At 40.1% G+C, this 19,840-nt stretch overlaps 1 protein-coding gene across 1 annotated transcript; it reads left to right on the top strand.

The window, feature by feature from the left end:
* The first annotated feature begins 13,175 nt into the window (after positions 1–13,175).
* LOC145568325 (protein neprosin-like) lies at positions 13,176–16,587 on the top strand. Its single transcript, XM_081627752.1, has 7 exons — positions 13,176–13,809; positions 13,934–14,020; positions 14,119–14,331; positions 14,538–14,702; positions 14,816–14,869; positions 14,967–15,113; positions 16,017–16,587. Exons 1-7 carry the CDS (start codon positions 13,609–13,611, stop codon positions 16,392–16,394), a joined length of 1,245 nt encoding a protein of 414 aa, XP_081483878.1. The 5' UTR covers positions 13,176–13,608; the 3' UTR covers positions 16,395–16,587.
* Positions 16,588–19,840: the final 3,253 nt, after the last annotated feature.

Raw genomic sequence — 19,840 nt, 5'->3', positions numbered from 1 at the left:
ACCGGCTTGATTACTCTAACCGATCTTGGGCTATGAAAGATGGTCGTGCTCCTCCAATGCTCGTAGTTGCTCCATAAAATCCCGGGAAAATGCTCCAAAGGTGCAATTCCCTACAAAACTCAACCAAAACTACGAAAACACTAGAAAACACATATTAGTAATAAAAGTGGCTCTAAAAAGCCAAAAACACTACTAATTATGACCAAGGGACGGGGGTAAAATACTATATAAAATAGACATATCAGACTCTCGGCAAGAAATTGACTTCCCCCGAAAGAACAGCAAAACTGCGGAAGGAAAATTCCCTCCAATCCATGTTATTTCGGGAGGAGCGTGCTCTCGGAGGGAACACAAGCGTCACCTCAGGGCTCTGACCCATCAGGTGAACCATGCTGACATTCAGCCGCCCCAGTCACCGGTGCCGAACATGACGTTCACATCCGCTGACTGCCGGGGGGTGACGTACCCTCATGAGGACCCGTTGGTGATCATCGCCACGGTGGCCAACCACGACGTCAGCAAAGTGCTAATTGACGGTGGTAGTGGAGCAAATATTTTGTTCCGAAAGGCCTACAATCAAATCAAGCTGAAGCCCAAGTACCTCACGCCGGTATCCTATCCACTATCCGGATTCAATGGGGCTTCAACTTATCCTGATGGGAAGGTTCTACTTCCTGTCACCATCGGCTGCGATGAAGCAGCTAGGAACGTCATGACTGAATTTTTGGTCATCGACGCTCCTTTAGTGTACAACGTGATTTTGGGGAGACTCATAATTCAAGAAATCCAAGGGGTCGTCTCAACTTATCATCAGCTGATGATCTACGTTTCAGACGCCGGCTTCCCCGAAAGGATCCAGGGCAGCCAAAAGGAGGCCCGAAGGTGCAATTACCTCAAGCCATCCACTAGTCGCCCAGATGACGACGATGAGGAGGAGAAAGAAAAAGAAAGAGAGCCGAGCACAAAAAAGCCGAAAGGTCTAAGTGCTTCGGCCCAAGGTTCTGTGCCCAAAGAAAAAGGGCCAGAAAAAGAAAAGGCTAGCTCTTCATCTGAGCTGAAAGACTCAGAGAGCTAGCCGAAGAAGAAAAAGTCTGGGACGCCTGCTGATATAGACAGCAGACCAGATTGTGAAGAGTCCAGCCCATCAACAATGGACCTGGACCAGCAGACTGAAACGGTTGAGTTGACTGAAGGAGATGCTGAGAAATGTGTAACAATCGGGATGGACCTTGATCCGAGCACCCGTTGTGAACTTATTCAACTCCTTCGGGACAACAGAGATGTGTTTGCTTTCTCGGCAGCTGATATGCCTGGGCTAAATCCAGACCTCATCTCCCATAAGCTTAACGTCGACCCAACGTGTCAGCCAATTAAGCAGAAGAAGCGGAATTACTCCGCAAATAAGAACCGAGACATCGCAGCCGAGGTCAAAAAGTTGTTGGATGCAGGCTTCATCGAACCCTGTCAATATCCAGAATGGCTGGCAAATGTGGTGATGGTTCAGAAAGCCAATGGTAACTGGAGAATGTGCGTTGACTTCACGGACCTAAATAAGGCTTGTCCGAAGGATTTCTATCCCTTGCCGAGGATCGATCAGCTAGTTGACTCGACAAGTGGCCATGCCTTGCTTAGTTTCATGGACGCATTCTCGGGGTATCATCAGATCTTCATGCACCCCGATGACCGAGCAAAGACAGCATTCGTCACGAACGCCGGGGTGTACAATTATAAAATGATGCCCTTTGGATTGAAAAATGCGGGGGCAACTTATCAAAGGCTGGTGGATTAAGTTTTTGCCGATCAAAAAGACCGAAACATGGAAGTCTATGTTGACGATTCAATCGTCAAAAGTAAAAAATCTGAAGACCATGTTAAGGACCTGGCTGAAACCTTCGCCACCTTAAGAAAACACCAAATGAAGCTGAATCCGAAGAAATGTGTCTTCGGCGTGAAGTCAGGGAAATTCCTGGGGTTCATGGTCAGCAAGAGGGGGATTGATATCAATCCCTCCAAAGTCAAAGCAGCGCTCGATCTTCCTGAGCCGAAAACAAAGAGGGACGTTCAGCGGCTCACCGGAAGAATGGCGGCCCTCTCGAGGTTCATTTCCAGAGCTTCGGACAAGGGGTTACCTTTCTTCAAAGCCCTGAAACTTCTAAAAACAAAAGAGCTCGTTTGGGAAGAAGAGCAAAAAGAAGCCTTCAAGTAGCTTCGGGAGCATCTGGCTCAAATCCCAACACTAGCTAGCCCAGTAGAGGGAGAAACTTTGTATCTATACGTGGCTGTCAGCCCAGCCACCATCAGTGCAGTGCTGCTGAGGGAAGAAAATAAAAATTCAGCAACCGATCTACTTCGTCAATCACACTCTGACGGATGCCGAGACCCGCTACCCTCTACTCGAAAAAGTCGCCTTTGCAGTAGTGGTAGCTGCTCGGAAGCTGAGGCCCTATTTTGATTGCCATCAGATAGTGGTCTTAACTGATCAGCCGCTGGAAAAAGTTCTCGGCAAAGTTGAAAAATCCTGTAGGCTGGCCAAGTGGGCTTTTGAGCTCACCGAATTTAGCATCAGCTACCAGCCGAGAGCAGCCATCAAGGCTCAGGCTCTAGCGGACTTCCTGGCCGAGTGCTCGTACCAGGAGACGCTAGACGATGAAAAGAAAATATGGACCGTACTTACGGATGGATCCTCCACCGTAAATGGTTCGGGGGCAGGGGTAGTGATAACCTCTCCCGAAGGCAAATCCTTTGAGTATGCACTCAAATTTTCTTTCAAGGCTTCGAACAATGAAGCTGAATATGAAGCAGCAATCGCTGGCCTAGAATTGTGCATCTCTCTGGAAGCCGAGCATGTCTGCCTGAAAACAGATTCTCAGCTAGTTGCATATCAGATCGGTGGCAGCTACGGGGCCAAAGAGCCCTCCATGATAGCCTATCTTGCCAAGATCAAATCAGTTATTGCAAAGCTGAGAACTTTTGAAGTTCAGCTGATCCCAAGGGGTCAGAATGCTCAAGCCGACGCACTCTCCAAACTTGCCAGTTCAACTCTCACTGAGCTGAACAGATCTGTATATGTGGAAGTGCGCCGAGAAAGAAGTGTCGACGAAGCACCTGAAGTGTGCTGCGCTGACCCAGAGCCCAGCTGGATGGATCCCATCCTAGCTTTCAAGCTTCGGGGAGAAATTCCCGAAGATAGAATTTTGGCCTGCAAACTGAAGAGAACCAGCTCAAGGTTCATCGTCTTCAGAGAGGAGCTTCTGAAAAAGTCCTTCTCTGCCCCACTGCTGAAATGCGTAGGACCAACAGATGCAGATTACATCCTTCGGGAAATTCACCTCGGCATCTGTGGGAACCACATCGGGGGAAGGACCCTAGCCCACAAGGCATTGAGGGCCGGATATTACTGGCCCACCATGATCTCAGATGCTAAGGAGCTGGTCCGAAAATGTGAAAAATGTCAAAAATTTGCATCAGTCATCCATCAGCCAGCTAGAGACCTTCAGCCGATCCTTAATCCACTTCCATTTGCCCAATGGGGGCTGGATATTTTGGGACCCTTTCCAGATGCACCTTACCAAAAAAGATGGTTAATAGTCGGCATCGACTATTTCAGCAAATGGATTGAGGCTGAAGCAGCTTCGAATATCACAGAGCAAACTGTCAGGAAATTTATCTGGCAGAACATTATTACCCGCTTCGGTATTCCGAAGGTCTTTGTCTTCGATCATGGGAAGCAATTTGATAATCTGCCGCTGAGGCGGTACACAGATCAGTTCGGCATCAAATTGGCATATTCAGCAGTGTGTCATCCACAAAGTAATGGCCAAGACGAAGCTGCAAATAAACAAATCCTCAATGCTTTGAAGAAAAGGGTTGAAGATCAAAAGTCCAAGTGGATAGAGGAACTTCCAGGAACCCTCTGGTCACTTGGGACAACTGAAAAAGAGGCAACGGGCTATTCACCTTTTGAGCTGGTGTATGGTGGTGAAGCCGTTCTTCCAGTGGAAATAGGCTCTGAAAGTTTACGAGTGCATCACTTCTCGGCTGAGAATGAGCAACTTATGAAGGAATCCCTCGATTTCCTCGATGAAGTAAGAGACTCAACCCGAGACAGAATGACTGCTTATAAGCAGAGAATCAACAAATTTTACAACCGAAGGGTCCATGCAAGGCCTCTCAAAATTGGAGACCTTGTCCTTCGGAATGCTGCTGCAGTTCAGAAAGGCCGAATCCATGGGAAACTTGACTCCGTCAGCTAGATGGAACTGAGCTGAAAAATCATTGGAATGCTGATGTACTTAAGAAATATCATGTGTAAACCCTTCGGGGCAGAACAATATTTGTAAATACATTTTGAATTATTAATGAAAGGCCCCAGAGCCACTATTTCTGTAATTATTTGCAACTTTTTATTCTTTCAAGTTTTCTTTATTCTATCTACTCTTTAAGGGTTTTTATTCAGCCTCGTCTGAAACCTTCGCCTTCGGGTAACTGGGTTTCAGATCGCTGACAAACTCGTCTTTTTAAAGAACTCTGGTCTTTCAGCTGAAGTCAAACTTCAGTAAGACTTGTTCTCCAAAGACATGAGTCCATGGACAAGTCTGGGATATTGCCTTAACTGAGCCTTGTATCCCAGAAAGCCATTATCTAAAACATTGCCTTCAGTTGGCCTTGTGTTTCAGGTATCCATTTTTAAAGATAGACAGAAAATCAAGGATAACAGCAACTGTTAGAAATTTTTCATTCAGCTTCGTCTGAAAGTTAAAGGATCAAAACCCAACTCAGCAATCCAAAGACTTGAGTCTTCAGATTACTGGGGGGGGGGGGGGCAAGAGGCACCGTCAGTGCAAGTTTATCTTCAGCAGAATTCTTCAAACTGAAAGCTTCGTACTTAGCAAATTTTTGCAAAAATTTATCAAGTTCAGAAACATTAAAGCATTTAAAATAAGGCAAAGCAATGGAAGAAAATGCATCAGATAAATGAGATTAATGCTCGGAAAGCGAGCTACAAGTTCAAATGTTCAAAGGACATAATAAAGTATCGGCAGCCGCTCACAAGCGGAAAATTACAGCTGCCGAGGTACATACAAAAACAAGAAAGCAGTTTGTACATCAAGGCAAGCTGAAGCAAAAAACAAGGCAAAAATTCAAAAAGCGGCAAATCTTAAGTTAAGCGCACGATGACCCGCAAGATTCTGAAGACGACTGCCCGAGTTCCTATGCTTCAGCCCGAGGATCAGACTGATCAGCAGTAGTGGGTCCCTCATTGACTTCAGCCCCAGCAGCAGAAGAGGCAGGCTTTGCACTCTGCTGAGCCTCCCTTTCCCTTCGTTCAGCCTCAATCTCCTTTCTCTCAGCTTCTTCTTCGGCTTCTTTATCCTCAAGGATCTCTGCTTCGATTGGAGTTAGATACTTCATGTGAGGGTCTTCGGGATCTTGGGTCCATTCAGCACATTTGGACCAGTCCAGTTTCGGCTCAGCATGTAAGCAGACTCTTCGGCACACTCTGAACCCGTTTCTAAAACCCATGTCGTACTCTTCTTGGGTGTAGATACGGACCTTGAGTAGAGCCTCAGCAGCAGCTAACTTCTTCTTTGTCTCCTCCAAGTCTTCCTTGGATTTCTTCAGCTCACCAGCGAGCTTGGAGGAGGAATCTTTCTGCTCGTTCAGCTCCTGCTGAACTTGGGAAGCTTCAGTCTGAGTCTGGGTCAGTTCATCTTTTTTGGCCCTCAGCTGATCCTCAACCTCTTGGAGCTTAACTCTCTGAGCTTCAGCAACAGTAGCAGCCTCTGAGAGTTGGACATTTCGAGCTTGGAGCACCTCTTCAGCAGCCATTCTACTGGCCTCAAGAGCTTCCAACTTTTGTTGCACTTCAGCTTGTGCAGCAGCTCCTTCTCGGATTCGGCTCTCAATGGCAGCCTTGAATTTAGAGATGTCCACTCCCATGTGCTCCTGAAGGAATTTCTCCCCTTCTATCAGTGGGGGAAAAACTTCCTTTTCCATAGCAGCGCAGAAGGTCTGAAGGGCCTCAGCAGCTTTTTTCCTCATATTCTTCACCCTTATGCTGCTTCTCTTCAGCTGCTGCTTGCTTCAGCTTAGCAAGCTTCAACTCCTCCTCTGCCACTTTCTTGTCGTACTCAGCGGCATCAACCCTATCTTGTAGGGAATCTATCAGCTCTACAGTGAGAGTCTGATTGTGCACAAACTGGAAACAGAGGCACAAGTCAATAAAAAAAAAAAAAACTGAACTGAAGAGCTGAACTAAAAAAAAAAAGAAAGATAAAGGCAAGGAAGGAGATTTACCTGCATCATCAGCAGTTGATTAGATCTTGCTGGGTCTGGAACTGATCTGCTGGATTCGCCCATCCCAGCATTGGCCTTCAGCGACCAGATCCTCGCCCTATCTACTTCGGATAGGCCAGCAAAATTGCTGAAGTAGGCTGCAGCAACTTCTCGGTTCTGGCCCCAGATGAGATCCCAGATGTGATCTGGAATTGGAATGCGGGGGGCTGAGAAGCCCATTTCTCCAGACTGCAGCGTCTGGAAAGAAGGAAAGGATGACGATGGAGCTTCCTGAGCCTTAGATGGCTCAGCTTCTTCCTCCTTCTCAGCAGAGTCAATTATTATGACATCTGCTTCCTCTTCAGGGGTGAGGATGAAAACCTCAACCTCTCTTGCAATATCAGCTGTGAAACCCTCAGCATCGGGCTTCACAGCATCTTCAGCATCGTGCTCCATAGCACTCTCCTGAACCTCTTCCTGGACCCCTCCCTTCGGATCGGGAGTTTTCTGATCCACCTCCATCTCAGGAGGTGGTGAAGGGGTCTTCGGTGGTGATTGGGGTGGTGGCTGAGGAACCCTCGGCGATCCACCGCCTTCCTCAGGTTCCCTTATTTTGATGCCGACGGGCCTCGGCCTCGTTTGGAAGTCGTGAGGGCCGATGATGGCCATCCTTCGTCTTCTTTTGAGAAGAGGCTGCTCGTCCATGTCTGACTCTTCAGATTCTTCTTGTATTTGATCTTCGGGACGAGCAGGGGCTTTCCCTTCTCTTTGTCTTTTGCTCTCTTCAGACTGCAAAAGACAGGGGGCAGGAAGAATATGAGTACAAAAAAAAAAAAAGAAGCTGAAAGGCTAAGTCTAAAAACTCACCGAGGTCTTCAGCAAAGCCTCGTCTTCTTCCTCAGCGGCCCTAGCTGCTGCTGCTGCTTCTTTAGCTGCTTTGGAGGATCCTTCTCCTCCTTCACAAGCTTCGATAGCTCATGCAACCTCTTCGGCTGTACGAGCAGCTTCGAGCTCCTCGTCCAACAGCTGGCACCAGGGATCTCGCTTTTTCCACCAAGGTTTCTGCCGCTGATAGAGGGCAGAAGCTTCAATTTGAAAGTGAGCTGAGTCCAGATGAACATCTCGATCCTTCGGCTCAATGATGGAGGGGGCCCGGGTCAGAATGGTCCTCCCTTGGTCAACGCCGAGACGCTCGTAGTCTATTCTGGCAGTGACCTCGTTCAGCTCTGAACACAGAAAATGAGCAAAAGTTAGTTCAGCAACATCAAAATGCTGGATAGATTATAAGTGCAAAAGCAAAAAAATAAAAAGAAAAGGTTTCGGCCCCAGCCGAAGGAGCTTACCATCTTTAAACTTTCGGCTGAGGCCGACAGCAGCAAGCATATGGTCCTTGAAGACATAATGGTTGTCTGGGAGCCAGGTTACTGGAATTGTTTTCAGTTGGCCGATCCCCCCTGGGTTATCCATCTTCCCAAAGATACTGGCCTGATGGAGGTTGAAGTCTCCTTGGCCATCGTTTTCCAAGGGGCCCAGGCTGAGCATCTCTGGGTCAGGCTCTGAGAGATATCGGGGGGCGCTGAAGACGTAAGGGTGGTCAGGATCTCTGGGTGCCCTAACCCAGATCCATTGGCCTCTCCAGTCTTTATCTGAAGAATCATTCGGCCACGTTGTCAGGTACTGGGGTCGGGACTCAATCCGATACCACCCAGGACCATGATGTCCATGCCCACTTTGAATATTCAGCACCAGCCGATGAATTTTCTTGAAGCAGTGCATGTTCGGGGTATATTTGAAAAATTTGCAAACCCACAAGTAGGTCATCACCCTTCGGATGCTGACTGGCGTTAGCTGGCAGAGGGAGATTTTGTAGTGGATAAGCATGTCTCGGATGAACTCATCCAAGGGGAACCTCAGCCCATACTGAAGCTGTCTCGTGTACACCCCCACATACCCCGGGGGTGGACGATGGATTCTATCAGATGCTAGGGGCATTCGGCACCAATACCCATCGGCTTCCATTATGCCGTAGTGCAGCTCAATCTGCTCGGCAAACCGATATTCTTCTGCATGCTCTACCCACCAGGGGTAGGGACAGTTCTTTATCATAGCTGAGGCTACCTCAGCATCCTTCCACTCAGTGAAACCAGGGAGGACATCCCAAAGCACAGCAGGGACACCTTCGTCCTGCCCAGAGGTGCTCGGCCCCTCCGTTCCCTTAGGAGGCGCCGAAGAAATTGGAGTCGCCCTGATCCCTTCAGCAGGGTCAGGCCCCACTCTTTGTCCATTCCATGTCCCAGTCCTGTTCCTAGGATCGGGGATTTGCCTTGCTCTTCTTGGAGCACGGGCTCTGCCTCTTACTCCTCTCACCATTGTTGAGTTTCGAGAAAAAGTCGAAAAAAGGGGAAGGAGTTCGAATTCGAAGAAAAATAAACTAAAATCAAAGGAAATTACCTTAATCTGAAGCGCAATTTGCCGATCTACAAGTTGGTAATGACGAATTTCAGTTTCTAAGCTTAATGCTCGGGGAATTTGCGAAGTTTCGATGCGGGTTCTTGGGTTTTCTCGAGAATTCTGGGTTCGTGTTTGTGAAGAAGTGAGGAGAGATAGTGCGCCTCTTTGATTATATTTCCAGAAATGGGAATTCTGGGAGTCCGCGCTTTAATTTCTCTTAAATACTCCACTAAGTAACCGTTAAACACACGTTCCCTTGGTTAACCGCCCATTATCCGTCCAACTTCCACAATTATCCATCCAGCCGCCGTTATTTCATTAATTGCGGTTTTAAATTCAAATTTTTTGGATTAATTAAATCATTTACTTCCCTCCTTTTTTCTGATTAATTAAACCCGACCCGTCATACTTCCAAATCGGGTTTGGGGGGCAAGTTGTTTGGGTCCAATTTAGTCCAATTGGGCCTAGTCATTAAATGATCCAATTAAAAGCCCAAGGTCAAGGTTCAACCCTTCAATTGTGCTAAGGTCAAGATCAGTCCACAAGGCAAGTCAATTGGGCCAAGGCCCACTTCTCCCATATATGCAAAGGTATAAAAGCCATCAATATCACATTTGTACAGGGACACACAAAAAAGTCTCAAGCAATTAATTGTCTTGCATAGCTTTCTCTCTCTACACATTGTACTGACTTTAGCATCGGAGAGGCCTTCCTCGGCAACACCCCCGAGGCTAGTTTACGTGTGTTTGCTGTGCAGGAAACCCTCGGCCCAACATCACTTGGACCGAGCCCAGTCTTCACCACTTCTCGGGACCTTCGGCAAGGTCCCAATGTTTTCACCCGAAACACCCATGAAAAATTTAGGATTTTAAACACAAAAAATTAACCCAAACTAATCCAAAAATGTAACTTTTACTCTAGCACACCTAAATATAAGCCCCCAAGCCTTGTTGCTAAATAAAAAACCCAATTTCTCATTTGATGAGATCTATCATCCACTATTCCACTAACCTCTTCTTTATTTTACTATATTCAATTTTAATCAATAATATGTCAATATCTAATTTACCTCTTAAAATCATATGCTTAAAAAATGAGGTTTTTATTATTGTTATTTTAAAGACGGATTGAGTAGGACTCGAAGATAAATCTAAAAAGAACCTGTCAACCCAAAATACCATCTCACGTATCTTTGATGTCATCATAAACAACAGTACAGTAGTATAGTGTATAGTATTAATCAAAATTACAAACTTTAAGAAAACCAGTCAGCATTGAATTTGATTTTGTTCAAGACAAAATCATCATTTATAAAATTAGGTTGAATTCCATTAAGAATCTATACTCCTAAAAAGCCAGCTTTACAAAGGGAGCCACTAAGCCAGGCATGCTTTCATTAACTGGGATAAACTTTTACTCTGACGTGGGCCATATATTATTATTCTTATTACCTTTATACTTTTTATTTTTTATTTAATTATCAGCATATTTTCCATTTTATATATTCAATCAAAGGGTAGTGGGGAATGTGAGGTGGGTCTATCTTTCTTTGTGAAAAGAAGTGACCTGATAAATATAAATAACATGCAAAGAGAAGCCTTTAGAAGTGGCAAGCAAACCCTGCCCAAATACCCTTAAAAGGTTAACCCAAGAGCTAAAAGGATTAGGTCCATAACTTACTGCCCCCCAAAATACGATGTTTGCGCATGTAACCAAAGCCACTAAGATATCATTTTTATACCGTACATGATCATTCATTCAAATCATAATCACATATTTCAAATATGATACTCATTTACACCACTCTAAGAATGTAGAATCTATGCATAAATGATGTCACTAATCAGTCTTTGGTAGTCTCGAAAGCTAGACCCGACAAAACCAACTTGAACTCGAATTCTACTTAATTTGAGCTAATCCAACCTTGAAATGAATTAAAGTCGACTACGTGTTTTACATGGCTGATTAATTTTCCCTACACCAGCAACAGACCAATAACGACCTAAATTAAACTTAAAAAAGACTAATTTGACTTGAACTAAAATAAACCCAATTGAGCTCTAAGCAAATCAATTTTATCAGATATCAAATTTGAAACCTAATTCGATTAAAATGATTCAATTTTCTGATCTAGAAACAATAAACCTAGAGAAATAAATTGTGAAATTAATGTCATAGAAACTATCCCATATGGCACAAGAGAATAAGAGATGCATATAACAAAAACCAATAAGGAATTACTACCCGAATTTGCCTTTCTTATTTTTTTCATTTAACAAGTAGCTGAAAATTGTACAATGGGTGCAGGACAGCAATAAATGGCTAAAAATACAAGCCATTCAAGTAATTTTCCATCAGATGGAAATACCATAATTTTGTGTCAATGACAGTGGGCCTAACCATCTAATCGCACCAGATTGAGCGTGTACAACCGTTTCAAGCAATGCATTTACTTATAACACCCACAGTTTACTCCTGTTTCTTCTTCTGAAAGGGAGGTGATATCTGCCGACCCAAGTGTGTTAATTACATGTCTATAAACCAAAAAGATCCAATTTGTTATACATAAAAGTTATCGTCTCGGGTCGCTAAAATATTGGTAATCCTAATCCTCACAAACCTCTAAAGTACTACCACAAATCCACAATTATAGAACGTAATAGAAGAAGTATGTCAACGACAAGTCTTTAAAGCATTACCATTACTTGTTTTCTACGCATCTATGCCAACCAAATTCCAAAGTACCAAAAGACATGAAAATGGACAAATTTAATGACCTTGGAGATTTACTATGATTTTCTTACAAGAATATATATATATATATATATATATATATATATATATATATATATATATATATATATATATATATATATATATATATATATATATAAAAAGATGGAAAATGCTAAACTTCTTTATGCCTTTTCAAAATTTAGTTAAGATTGGTACATCAAGCCTATTAGATAGTGACAAGAGTCAAGAGGTACCCTTTGAAGAGCACATGCTTGACTTGCCGAAAGAAATAGAGCATCAATAGAAACTTCAATAGTGCTAAAATTTATGTGACGATTACTCTTTCTTTTTTTAATTCTTTCCTTGCCTTCAAAAAGAACCATAGTAGTAGTATACTGTAACTGATTGGTGAACTTTGGATGATTACACATCTCTTTTAGGAAACTGAGTTTCAAATTGTCAAGAATTTCTAGAGTGTCACCAACAACAGTTTTCTGAAAGAAAAGAACAGAAATACAAACATGCATATCAATAAACACAAATGGGAGCCTCTGCTGCCGTGCACATAAATTTTATAGGTAAAAGCAACATGCACATGGTGCACATTTTAGATATGGAGTATATAATTAACTAATTAAGGTACTCCCTATTAACAATAAAAAAAGCTAGCATGGTTGATACTTGTAATGTATTTGTGGGTGGTATCTAAGAATTAAATCCCGACTATATCATTGTCCCTTTAGAATTCATTACCACAAAAAGTTAATAAGTATCCCTAAGTAATTAAGGACAAATAATTAAGCCTTCATTTCAATTTGTTATCTAATGAATATAAGGCTCAATTAGTCATTATTATTTCCAAAGGTAAAATAATAAAAGTCTGGAGTTTTTACTTAACAGTACAAAGAAACTTCAAAAGAAAGATTATAATAAGATTTCTAAATCATTATTATTTAGATATGATCTGAAATAATATGGCCCATTTTTTGAAATTTCAAGAATACAAGCCATGCTTTTAACCCCACCAGTATAGCACTAGCTTTCAATGTGGTACCAACATCATGATCTTAATGGTACTATAGTTTCACAGGACATAATAATGTTCAAGGATGGAAAAAGCAGGTTACAGGTTTACAGGTGAGGTTAGTGGAAAGAAAATGCAGTCAGCATTATTCACCATTTAAGGCAAAAAAATTGTTTTTATTGAAAGTAAGAAGCATAAATTCCAAATTACTGCACTATGGAAGAAAAATTTTGATACAAATCATCACCAAGATTTTGACCACCCTTTCTCCAGTTTCTGACAAAAGAATTTATTTAGTTAGCCAATATCTGGTATGATAATTAGGTCCTCTTCTTTTCATGAATTAGTTCTCACACTAATAGTACAATTTAAACTAGTAATGTTGCAACTTAATCCAAGAGGACATTGTATATAGTAATACAGCTAATATTCTATGGAGTATAGGTTAAGATTCATTTGATATTTATAACTTTATATAAAGGTGTTGCTTTTTTAAATACGGAGTACACTACATTCTCAAATCTATGTAAAATAATGATAAGATAAAGTCGTGTACATTTGAACCTTTTGGAACCCGGCTAATGCTAGGGTTGTAGGTAAATTTTTATTTTGACAGCACTGTAAGTTATAAGTCCTTCTCATTTCACACCATGCACACACACTAAGAAAAGAAGTACCTTTTTTGGGAGCTGTCAACGCATTATGGGTAAAGTTAAACTAAGTAAACACAAGTATCCAAATGGTCTGCTTTAAATAAGATTGGGGGACCTTACTTAAGGGTGTGTCAGACCAAAAACCAAGACACAAGAATCTATTAAAGAAAGGGAGCTTAGCTGTCTGTTTGTGTGCCTAAGAGAATGAGAGGGGGTGTTGTGGTTTCTAAATCATTGGAAATGATGAGGCAGTAAGATCGAGCCCCTGCTTCCTTTGAACGCCTCTAAGTTTGGTTTTTAGAAGCAATAGAATAAAACCTTTCTCTTAAGGACAAAATCATAGAATAACAGACTTCTAGTGTTAGCTCATCATAGAAGACAAGAGTAATACATACAAAAAACCCCCAAATTATTCCAAGCAAAAGAAACAAAGAAAGCAGACATATAAACTTCAGAATTCTAACCTACATGGCTCCAAGAAGAAGTAGTTGTTGTTCTTCATTTATCGTCAAATTTGTTGTTTCCCTCCTCATTGTCGCTTCCATTCTTAGCCCCGCGCTCTCGTTGCCAAACAACCAAACGTTCGAGCCGGAAAAAGAGCTGCAGAAATTAAGAAGAATCAGAGCTCATCTCAAGAAAATCAACAAACCTGCTGTCAAGACTATTAAGGCATGCCCTCTTGTGAATACAAAAATAGTTGCCATTTTTTTGTTTTTGGTAAACAGCATCCAAACACTAGGATACATGCATGTTCAAAATTTAATCATACGTTTTATTTGTTTTCCTATGACAGAGTTCTGACGGTGACTTGATAGACTGCGTTCCATCTCATCTTCAACCAGCTTTCGATCATCCTGAGCTCAAGGGGCAAAAGCCACTGGTAATGAACATTTGTAACAATCAAAGTTTGAGGCGAAACAATTAACTATATATGTTTCATGATATGTAATGATGTTAGCGTTGATTTTTCATTCACAGGATCCACCAGATAGGCCAAAGGGTGTTGACTCTGTTGATGAAGCAACACACAGCATTCAGCAATGGACAGAATCTGGAGAATCATGCCCAAATGGAACTATACCAATCAGAAGAACTACAGAAGAGGATATCTTGAGAGCTAGTAAATTTGGAAGATTTGGAAGAAAGCCTAGAAGAATTGTGAGGCGAGATTCGGATGGTAGTGGTCATGAGGTTAGAGAATGTTCAACACTTTCTGAATATCAAAACACAAGCAGATTAACAGAGTAAAAATATTGCAGAAGCAAACTGTTTACCACATACTAAAAAAACAACGAAGCATTGCTTCTTAACAATGGCACATTGGTACTGATCACATTCGAAAGCTATGATTCAAATCAGCATGTACGGATGTCTAACACATGATTTTCTTTTCACAGCACGCGGTGGCATTCGTTAATGGACAACAGTTTTACGGTGCAAAAGCCAGTATGAATGTTTGGACACCTCAAGTTACTAATCCATACGAGTTTAGCTTGTCTCAACTATGGATCATCTCTGGTTCATTTGGCAATGACCTTAATACCATAGAAGCAGGCTGGCAGGCAAGTATATCAGATATACTTACTAGTTACTACCATATTATCAACTAAAAAAGAAACTACTTTGTTTCTAAATAGACAATATTACTTATCCAATTTTATAATTTTTTCCTCAGATAAATCCAGCCTTATATGGTGATAAATACCCGAGGTTCTTCACGTACTGGACGGTATGTTCTTAGTTTTGTTGTTTTTCATTTTGAATTGAAGTATATATCATGTACGACAGTGATTAATATCAACATATTTGTTCGTTTTTCTGTACAGACGGATGCATACCAGGCCACTGGATGCTACAACCTGTTGTGTTCAGGCTTTGTTCAGACTAACTCCAAGATCGCCATCGGAGCAGCTATTTCCCCAAGATCATCCTTCAAGGGTAGACAATTCGACATTAGTATCACAGTTTGGAAGGCAAGTTTAAATATTCTAGTCTCATTAAAATACCCAACTTACAAATTATTATTCCCTCCGTTTTCTAAATAGTTAGCCACATTTTTATTTTTAATCATTTAATCATCCCAAATTAATAACCCACTTTCTAAACTTAGTAAGATTACTTAATACTTGTTTATTATTATAGTACCTTTAACTACCTACCTACTTGTGAGTTGTAGCACAATGAAGAAATAAAGTCTTACATAATAAAGGATAGTTATAATATTTCAACTCAATTTCTAATCGACCAATCACATATATAGGTCCTGAGTTGAAGAACAAATAACACTTATTTATAAGTCATTTCCGAATTCAATAATTAGAGGGCAAAAAAGCAAAGCATGTAGCATGAGATTCACACATTTTTCAAACTAGCTGACCAAGGAAGACATTGTTCTCATCTGTCTAGGCAATAAGCTTGATCTGATTTCGACTCCTAAAAGATGTAGTCAAAATCATCGTATTTTAGTTCAGCTATCAGGATTTGATTGAAATATTGGATTCACTTCTAGTCAAAATTTGCTTATGCAGTGTATAGTATGTCAACTATCGACTACAGTTACCTAACTCAAAGGCAATCATATACTTTATAAGTTTAAAATTTGAACTGCTTGTTTAATCAATTAGGACCTAGAAAATTAGGGGAAGAAGAAGACAAGACTCCCTAGGAAATGACAAATACTAGGCACATGAAGAAGTACAGAGTCATTTTCACAACTACGTATCTTCAGAGTCGTTTTCACAACTACATATTCTCTGCAAGCACTGCACAATGACAAGAAGTAGATAAAGACCAAACCATATTGCTATATTTCCAGACGAAATTCTTTTTCTTTTGTAAAAAAATAAACTATCTAAAGATGAGTATTTTGTATGCAGGACCCTAAGCATGGACACTGGTGGCTCGAACTTGGATCAGGGCAACTAGTCGGATACTGGCCGGCATTTTTGTTTAGCCACCTTAGGATGCATGCCAACATGATTCAGTTTGGAGGAGAAATTGTTAACAGCAGATCCTCAGGTTTTCATACATCCACTCAAATGGGTAGTGGACATTTTGCAGATGAAGGGTTCACAAAGGCAGCATATTTTCGTAATTTACAACTAGTTGATTGGGATAATAACTTGATCCCATTGTCAAATCTTCGACTTCTGGCTGATCATCCAAATTGCTACAATATAAGACAAGGAAGAAATAATGTATGGGGTAATTACTTCTACTATGGAGGACCTGGCAGAAATGTAAGATGTCCTTGAACAAAATAGAGAACTGTGATTCTGATTGTTTTTTTTTTTCCCTCCTCATGTCTTCACTCAAGTTAGGTTATAAGTATTGATATCTTAGTAGATCATTACTTCTCCAACAATGACTATTCAATGAAACCACTGTATATCTAAAAAAAAATACAAGTTGTTTATAGATAATATAGTCCATTGTGTCGTGTTCCAATGTTGTCCCTCCTATTGTTTTGAAACATTTGTTAACTATAATCAACAAAATTTGCTAAATCTTAGGAAATAGGTAGAGTAAGCCAGGGATCAATTTAAGAAGGAAGTACACGAGGATATCGATCTTACCTAGTTCCGTGAAACGGGGAGAAAACATGGAACTTCAAATGCCCGAGCAACTGACTTGAAATTTCCATAACACAAGGGTTAGCATGTGTCTGCTGCAAGAGGAGAAAAATTTAGAGCATGTCTTGTTCAATTAGGACTGAAAAATATGATCTATCAAGAATAAAATAAGGCACAACTGTCAGTAGACAAATCTCAAATAAATAAAGAAACGAAAACAAGCTACACATGTCAAATACCTGTTAATAAATCACATAATAAGTGCTATTATTGGTTTATTGATAATTTGTATCACATAAATATATTTGCAAAAATTACTCAGATTGCACGCAGTCCAGTAATCCCTCTCTACTTTGTTTGAAATGTATTGTCAGTTTGTCACATTATCCCAACCTTTTATAATTAAGGATTCACCATGAATTCACTAAATCATTCTATAATGAAGTAATCTTATGCATATCCTCCACCACTCTTGAAAATCTAAGTATAATCTATAGATCTTTTAATAAACTTGACACCTTTTCCCTAGCATCCTATCTAGTATACGTGTCTCTCATTTTCCGATGGAGGAAGTAATACTATCTAGATAAGATATGACAAAGCATTACAAACAGTAGGAAAAAAAAACAAAAATATATCAAAAAGAAAAGAGTAGTCCATATTTCTTCCAAAATGACAGATCAAGGAGAAAGCCAGCATAAAGTACCAATCTTAATTTCTGCTTTGAAGGTTTAGTGCAGCAAACCCTACAAAATGTTGCAAGGCTTAATTATCCTTGTCATTCTTCAAGACCTCAAGAAAGTTATATAAGCGAATTTGCATTACCAACATACAAGTATACAGCATAGTATATTGAATTTTAGTGTGAGACCAGATGCATGTACCATCAAATTACAAACAAAATCAGATTTACGCCTATGTTACTCTGCTCCTCACTCCTTATTCCGTGTTGGAAACTCAACACTTGATATAGGTATTAAACACTTTATTTTAGACCAAAATCATGCAAAGTTAATATCATAAAATGGCTGTATTTGACACTTATCCATGTTAAAGTGTTGGACACTTATATTAGAATCCAAGCAACACAGGATTTACCAAAGTCCACAGAGTTGAGGAAATCCATGATGCTTTGAAGTCCGCGAGTGAAAAGGAAAATCCAAGCTATTCGAAAGTTCTACATAAGATGATAAGAAGTTCACACAATACAAGGGCATGCATGTGCAACTATGACTTTTAACAAGTTTAAATCCAACAGCAGAGCATCTATCTTAATAAAATACAGCTTCCAAGAATCTAAATATGAGCTAGAATTTATGAAATCACTAGAATGTGAGGAAATAGATGATCTAGGTAGTCAGCTTAGCAAGGAGTTGACCCTACAAAAACAATTGTGATAAAACAGTTTGTCCCTTCTATCCTTTTTTATTTTATTTATAAGAAATAAGTATTTTAGGGAGATTTTCAAATGTTAGGAGGCAAGAAGATTAATTAAGGGACTAAAAATATGAAAGACATGCAAGAAGATATTGTTTTACCTAGGTCCATGAAATAGGGAAAACATGAAACATAGGAAAGTGTAAGAAACTGACCTAAAATCACCATAACACAAGGGTTAGCAAATCTTAGCATGTGCTCACTGCAGAAGAAGAAGAAATTAGAACATCATGTCTAACTCAGCTATGACCAAAAAACTATTCATCAAAATATAGGAGTAATTTGCACATAACTTCAATAAATAAAGAAATGGACAGAAACCAAGAATGTCACATATCCATTAACACCTAATCAAATATATATATATCATTCATTACACAATCATTAGTCAATTAAACAAAGATAATGTCGCATAAATAGATACATCACTGAGGTATAAATTCAATATAGCAAAATGCAGTTATGTAATTTCTTCCCGTGCTACCTTCTTATAAGCAGGGTTTAGTGGGCTCGCAACCGAATACCCGGTTTCAGATTAAAGAAATCTCCCATAGCTTTCAATTGCAATTAGTCTAGTTATTGCTTCTAATTAGTTTAGTTTAAATCTCTATCACAATAGGTCACATTTGATTATGGAGGTCAAGCCTCGGAACTTTGACTATTGTTTATATTAAAATATCTATCAAATATAATGTAAAAAGTCATTTCTAAATAAAAGTTTTAAATAGCTTGCATATATCCATAGAATATAATTTATAGGTACAATAAATTATAATGATATTGCAATTAAAAACAATTGGTCAAAGTTGACAAAAATGAGAAGTTGAGAGCTGGTTTATGCACCAATTACCAAACAATTTCAGTTTTTAAAAACTTTTAAGTAAATCACACCATGGGCTTGCATGTGTAATTTTCAAGAACATAATTCACTCCAAAAAGACAGAGGGATTTCCCTCAATAATGTTAAAACAAAAACAATTTCCCACTATACACCAATTTGAAAACAAATTCCCAAAATACCGTCCACGTAGGATCGGTTTAAAACCGCTAATGTTGTTAACGGTTTTATGTTAAAACCGCTAGCAACATTAGCGGTTTTGTTTTATTTTTTTTAGAAAAAGCAAAGAGACCAGTTATTAATGAAATTAGGTCTCTTTGAACTTAACAGTAATAGTGGGCGCTCTCTTTCCTGTTGTTGGCTAACACATGGTATCAGCAAAGAGACCTCCTTTTTTATTGACAGGTCTCTTTGCCTCCTTACTTATTTTTATTTTTAAAAAGGTTGAGGAAGAAAAGAGACCTGTTTATTGAAATAGGCGGTCTCTTTTCTGAAACCGCTAATAACAGTAGCGATTTTATAGCTATAACCGATATTGTCATTAGCGGTTTTAAGGTGAAAAAAAAAAAAAAAATACACCCAATACCGATCCTACATGGACGGTATCTAGGGAATTAGTTTCCAAAACGACGCACAAAAGGAATTTATTTTTATTCTAGCATTATTGTGGGAAATTATATAGAAAATACATCTTTCAAGAATCTAAACTGTTTCTGCCCAAGATAGTCTGAGTAAACTATTGCAATGTGACCAAAGAGATGAACAAGTGTACTCCAATAAAGCCTTAAGCGTCAAATATGTGCTCAAATTACTATAGCAATACAAAACATAATTCGATCATACTCTTAGACAT

This window comes from Chenopodium album, chromosome 11 (genome assembly GCF_948465745.1).
Source record: "Chenopodium album chromosome 11, dcCheAlbu1.1, whole genome shotgun sequence".
In the NCBI taxonomy this organism is placed as follows: domain Eukaryota; kingdom Viridiplantae; phylum Streptophyta; class Magnoliopsida; order Caryophyllales; family Amaranthaceae; genus Chenopodium; species Chenopodium album.
Note: the sequence above shows the minus strand (reverse complement) of the source record. Positions and strands in the feature narration are given on the sequence as shown.

Bases quoted from the DNA above. Each gene is read 5' to 3' on its own strand.
- LOC145568325 (XM_081627752.1), top strand. From the start codon at position 13,609: ATGGCTCCAAGAAGAAGTAGTTGTTGTTCTTCATTTATCGTCAAATTT. The intron at 14,332-14,537 runs GTTAGAGAATGT...TTCTTTTCACAG, and splicing joins CGGATGGTAGTGGTCATGAG to CACGCGGTGGCATTCGTTAA. The intron at 14,870-14,966 runs GTATGTTCTTAG...TTTTCTGTACAG, and splicing joins GGTTCTTCACGTACTGGACG to ACGGATGCATACCAGGCCAC.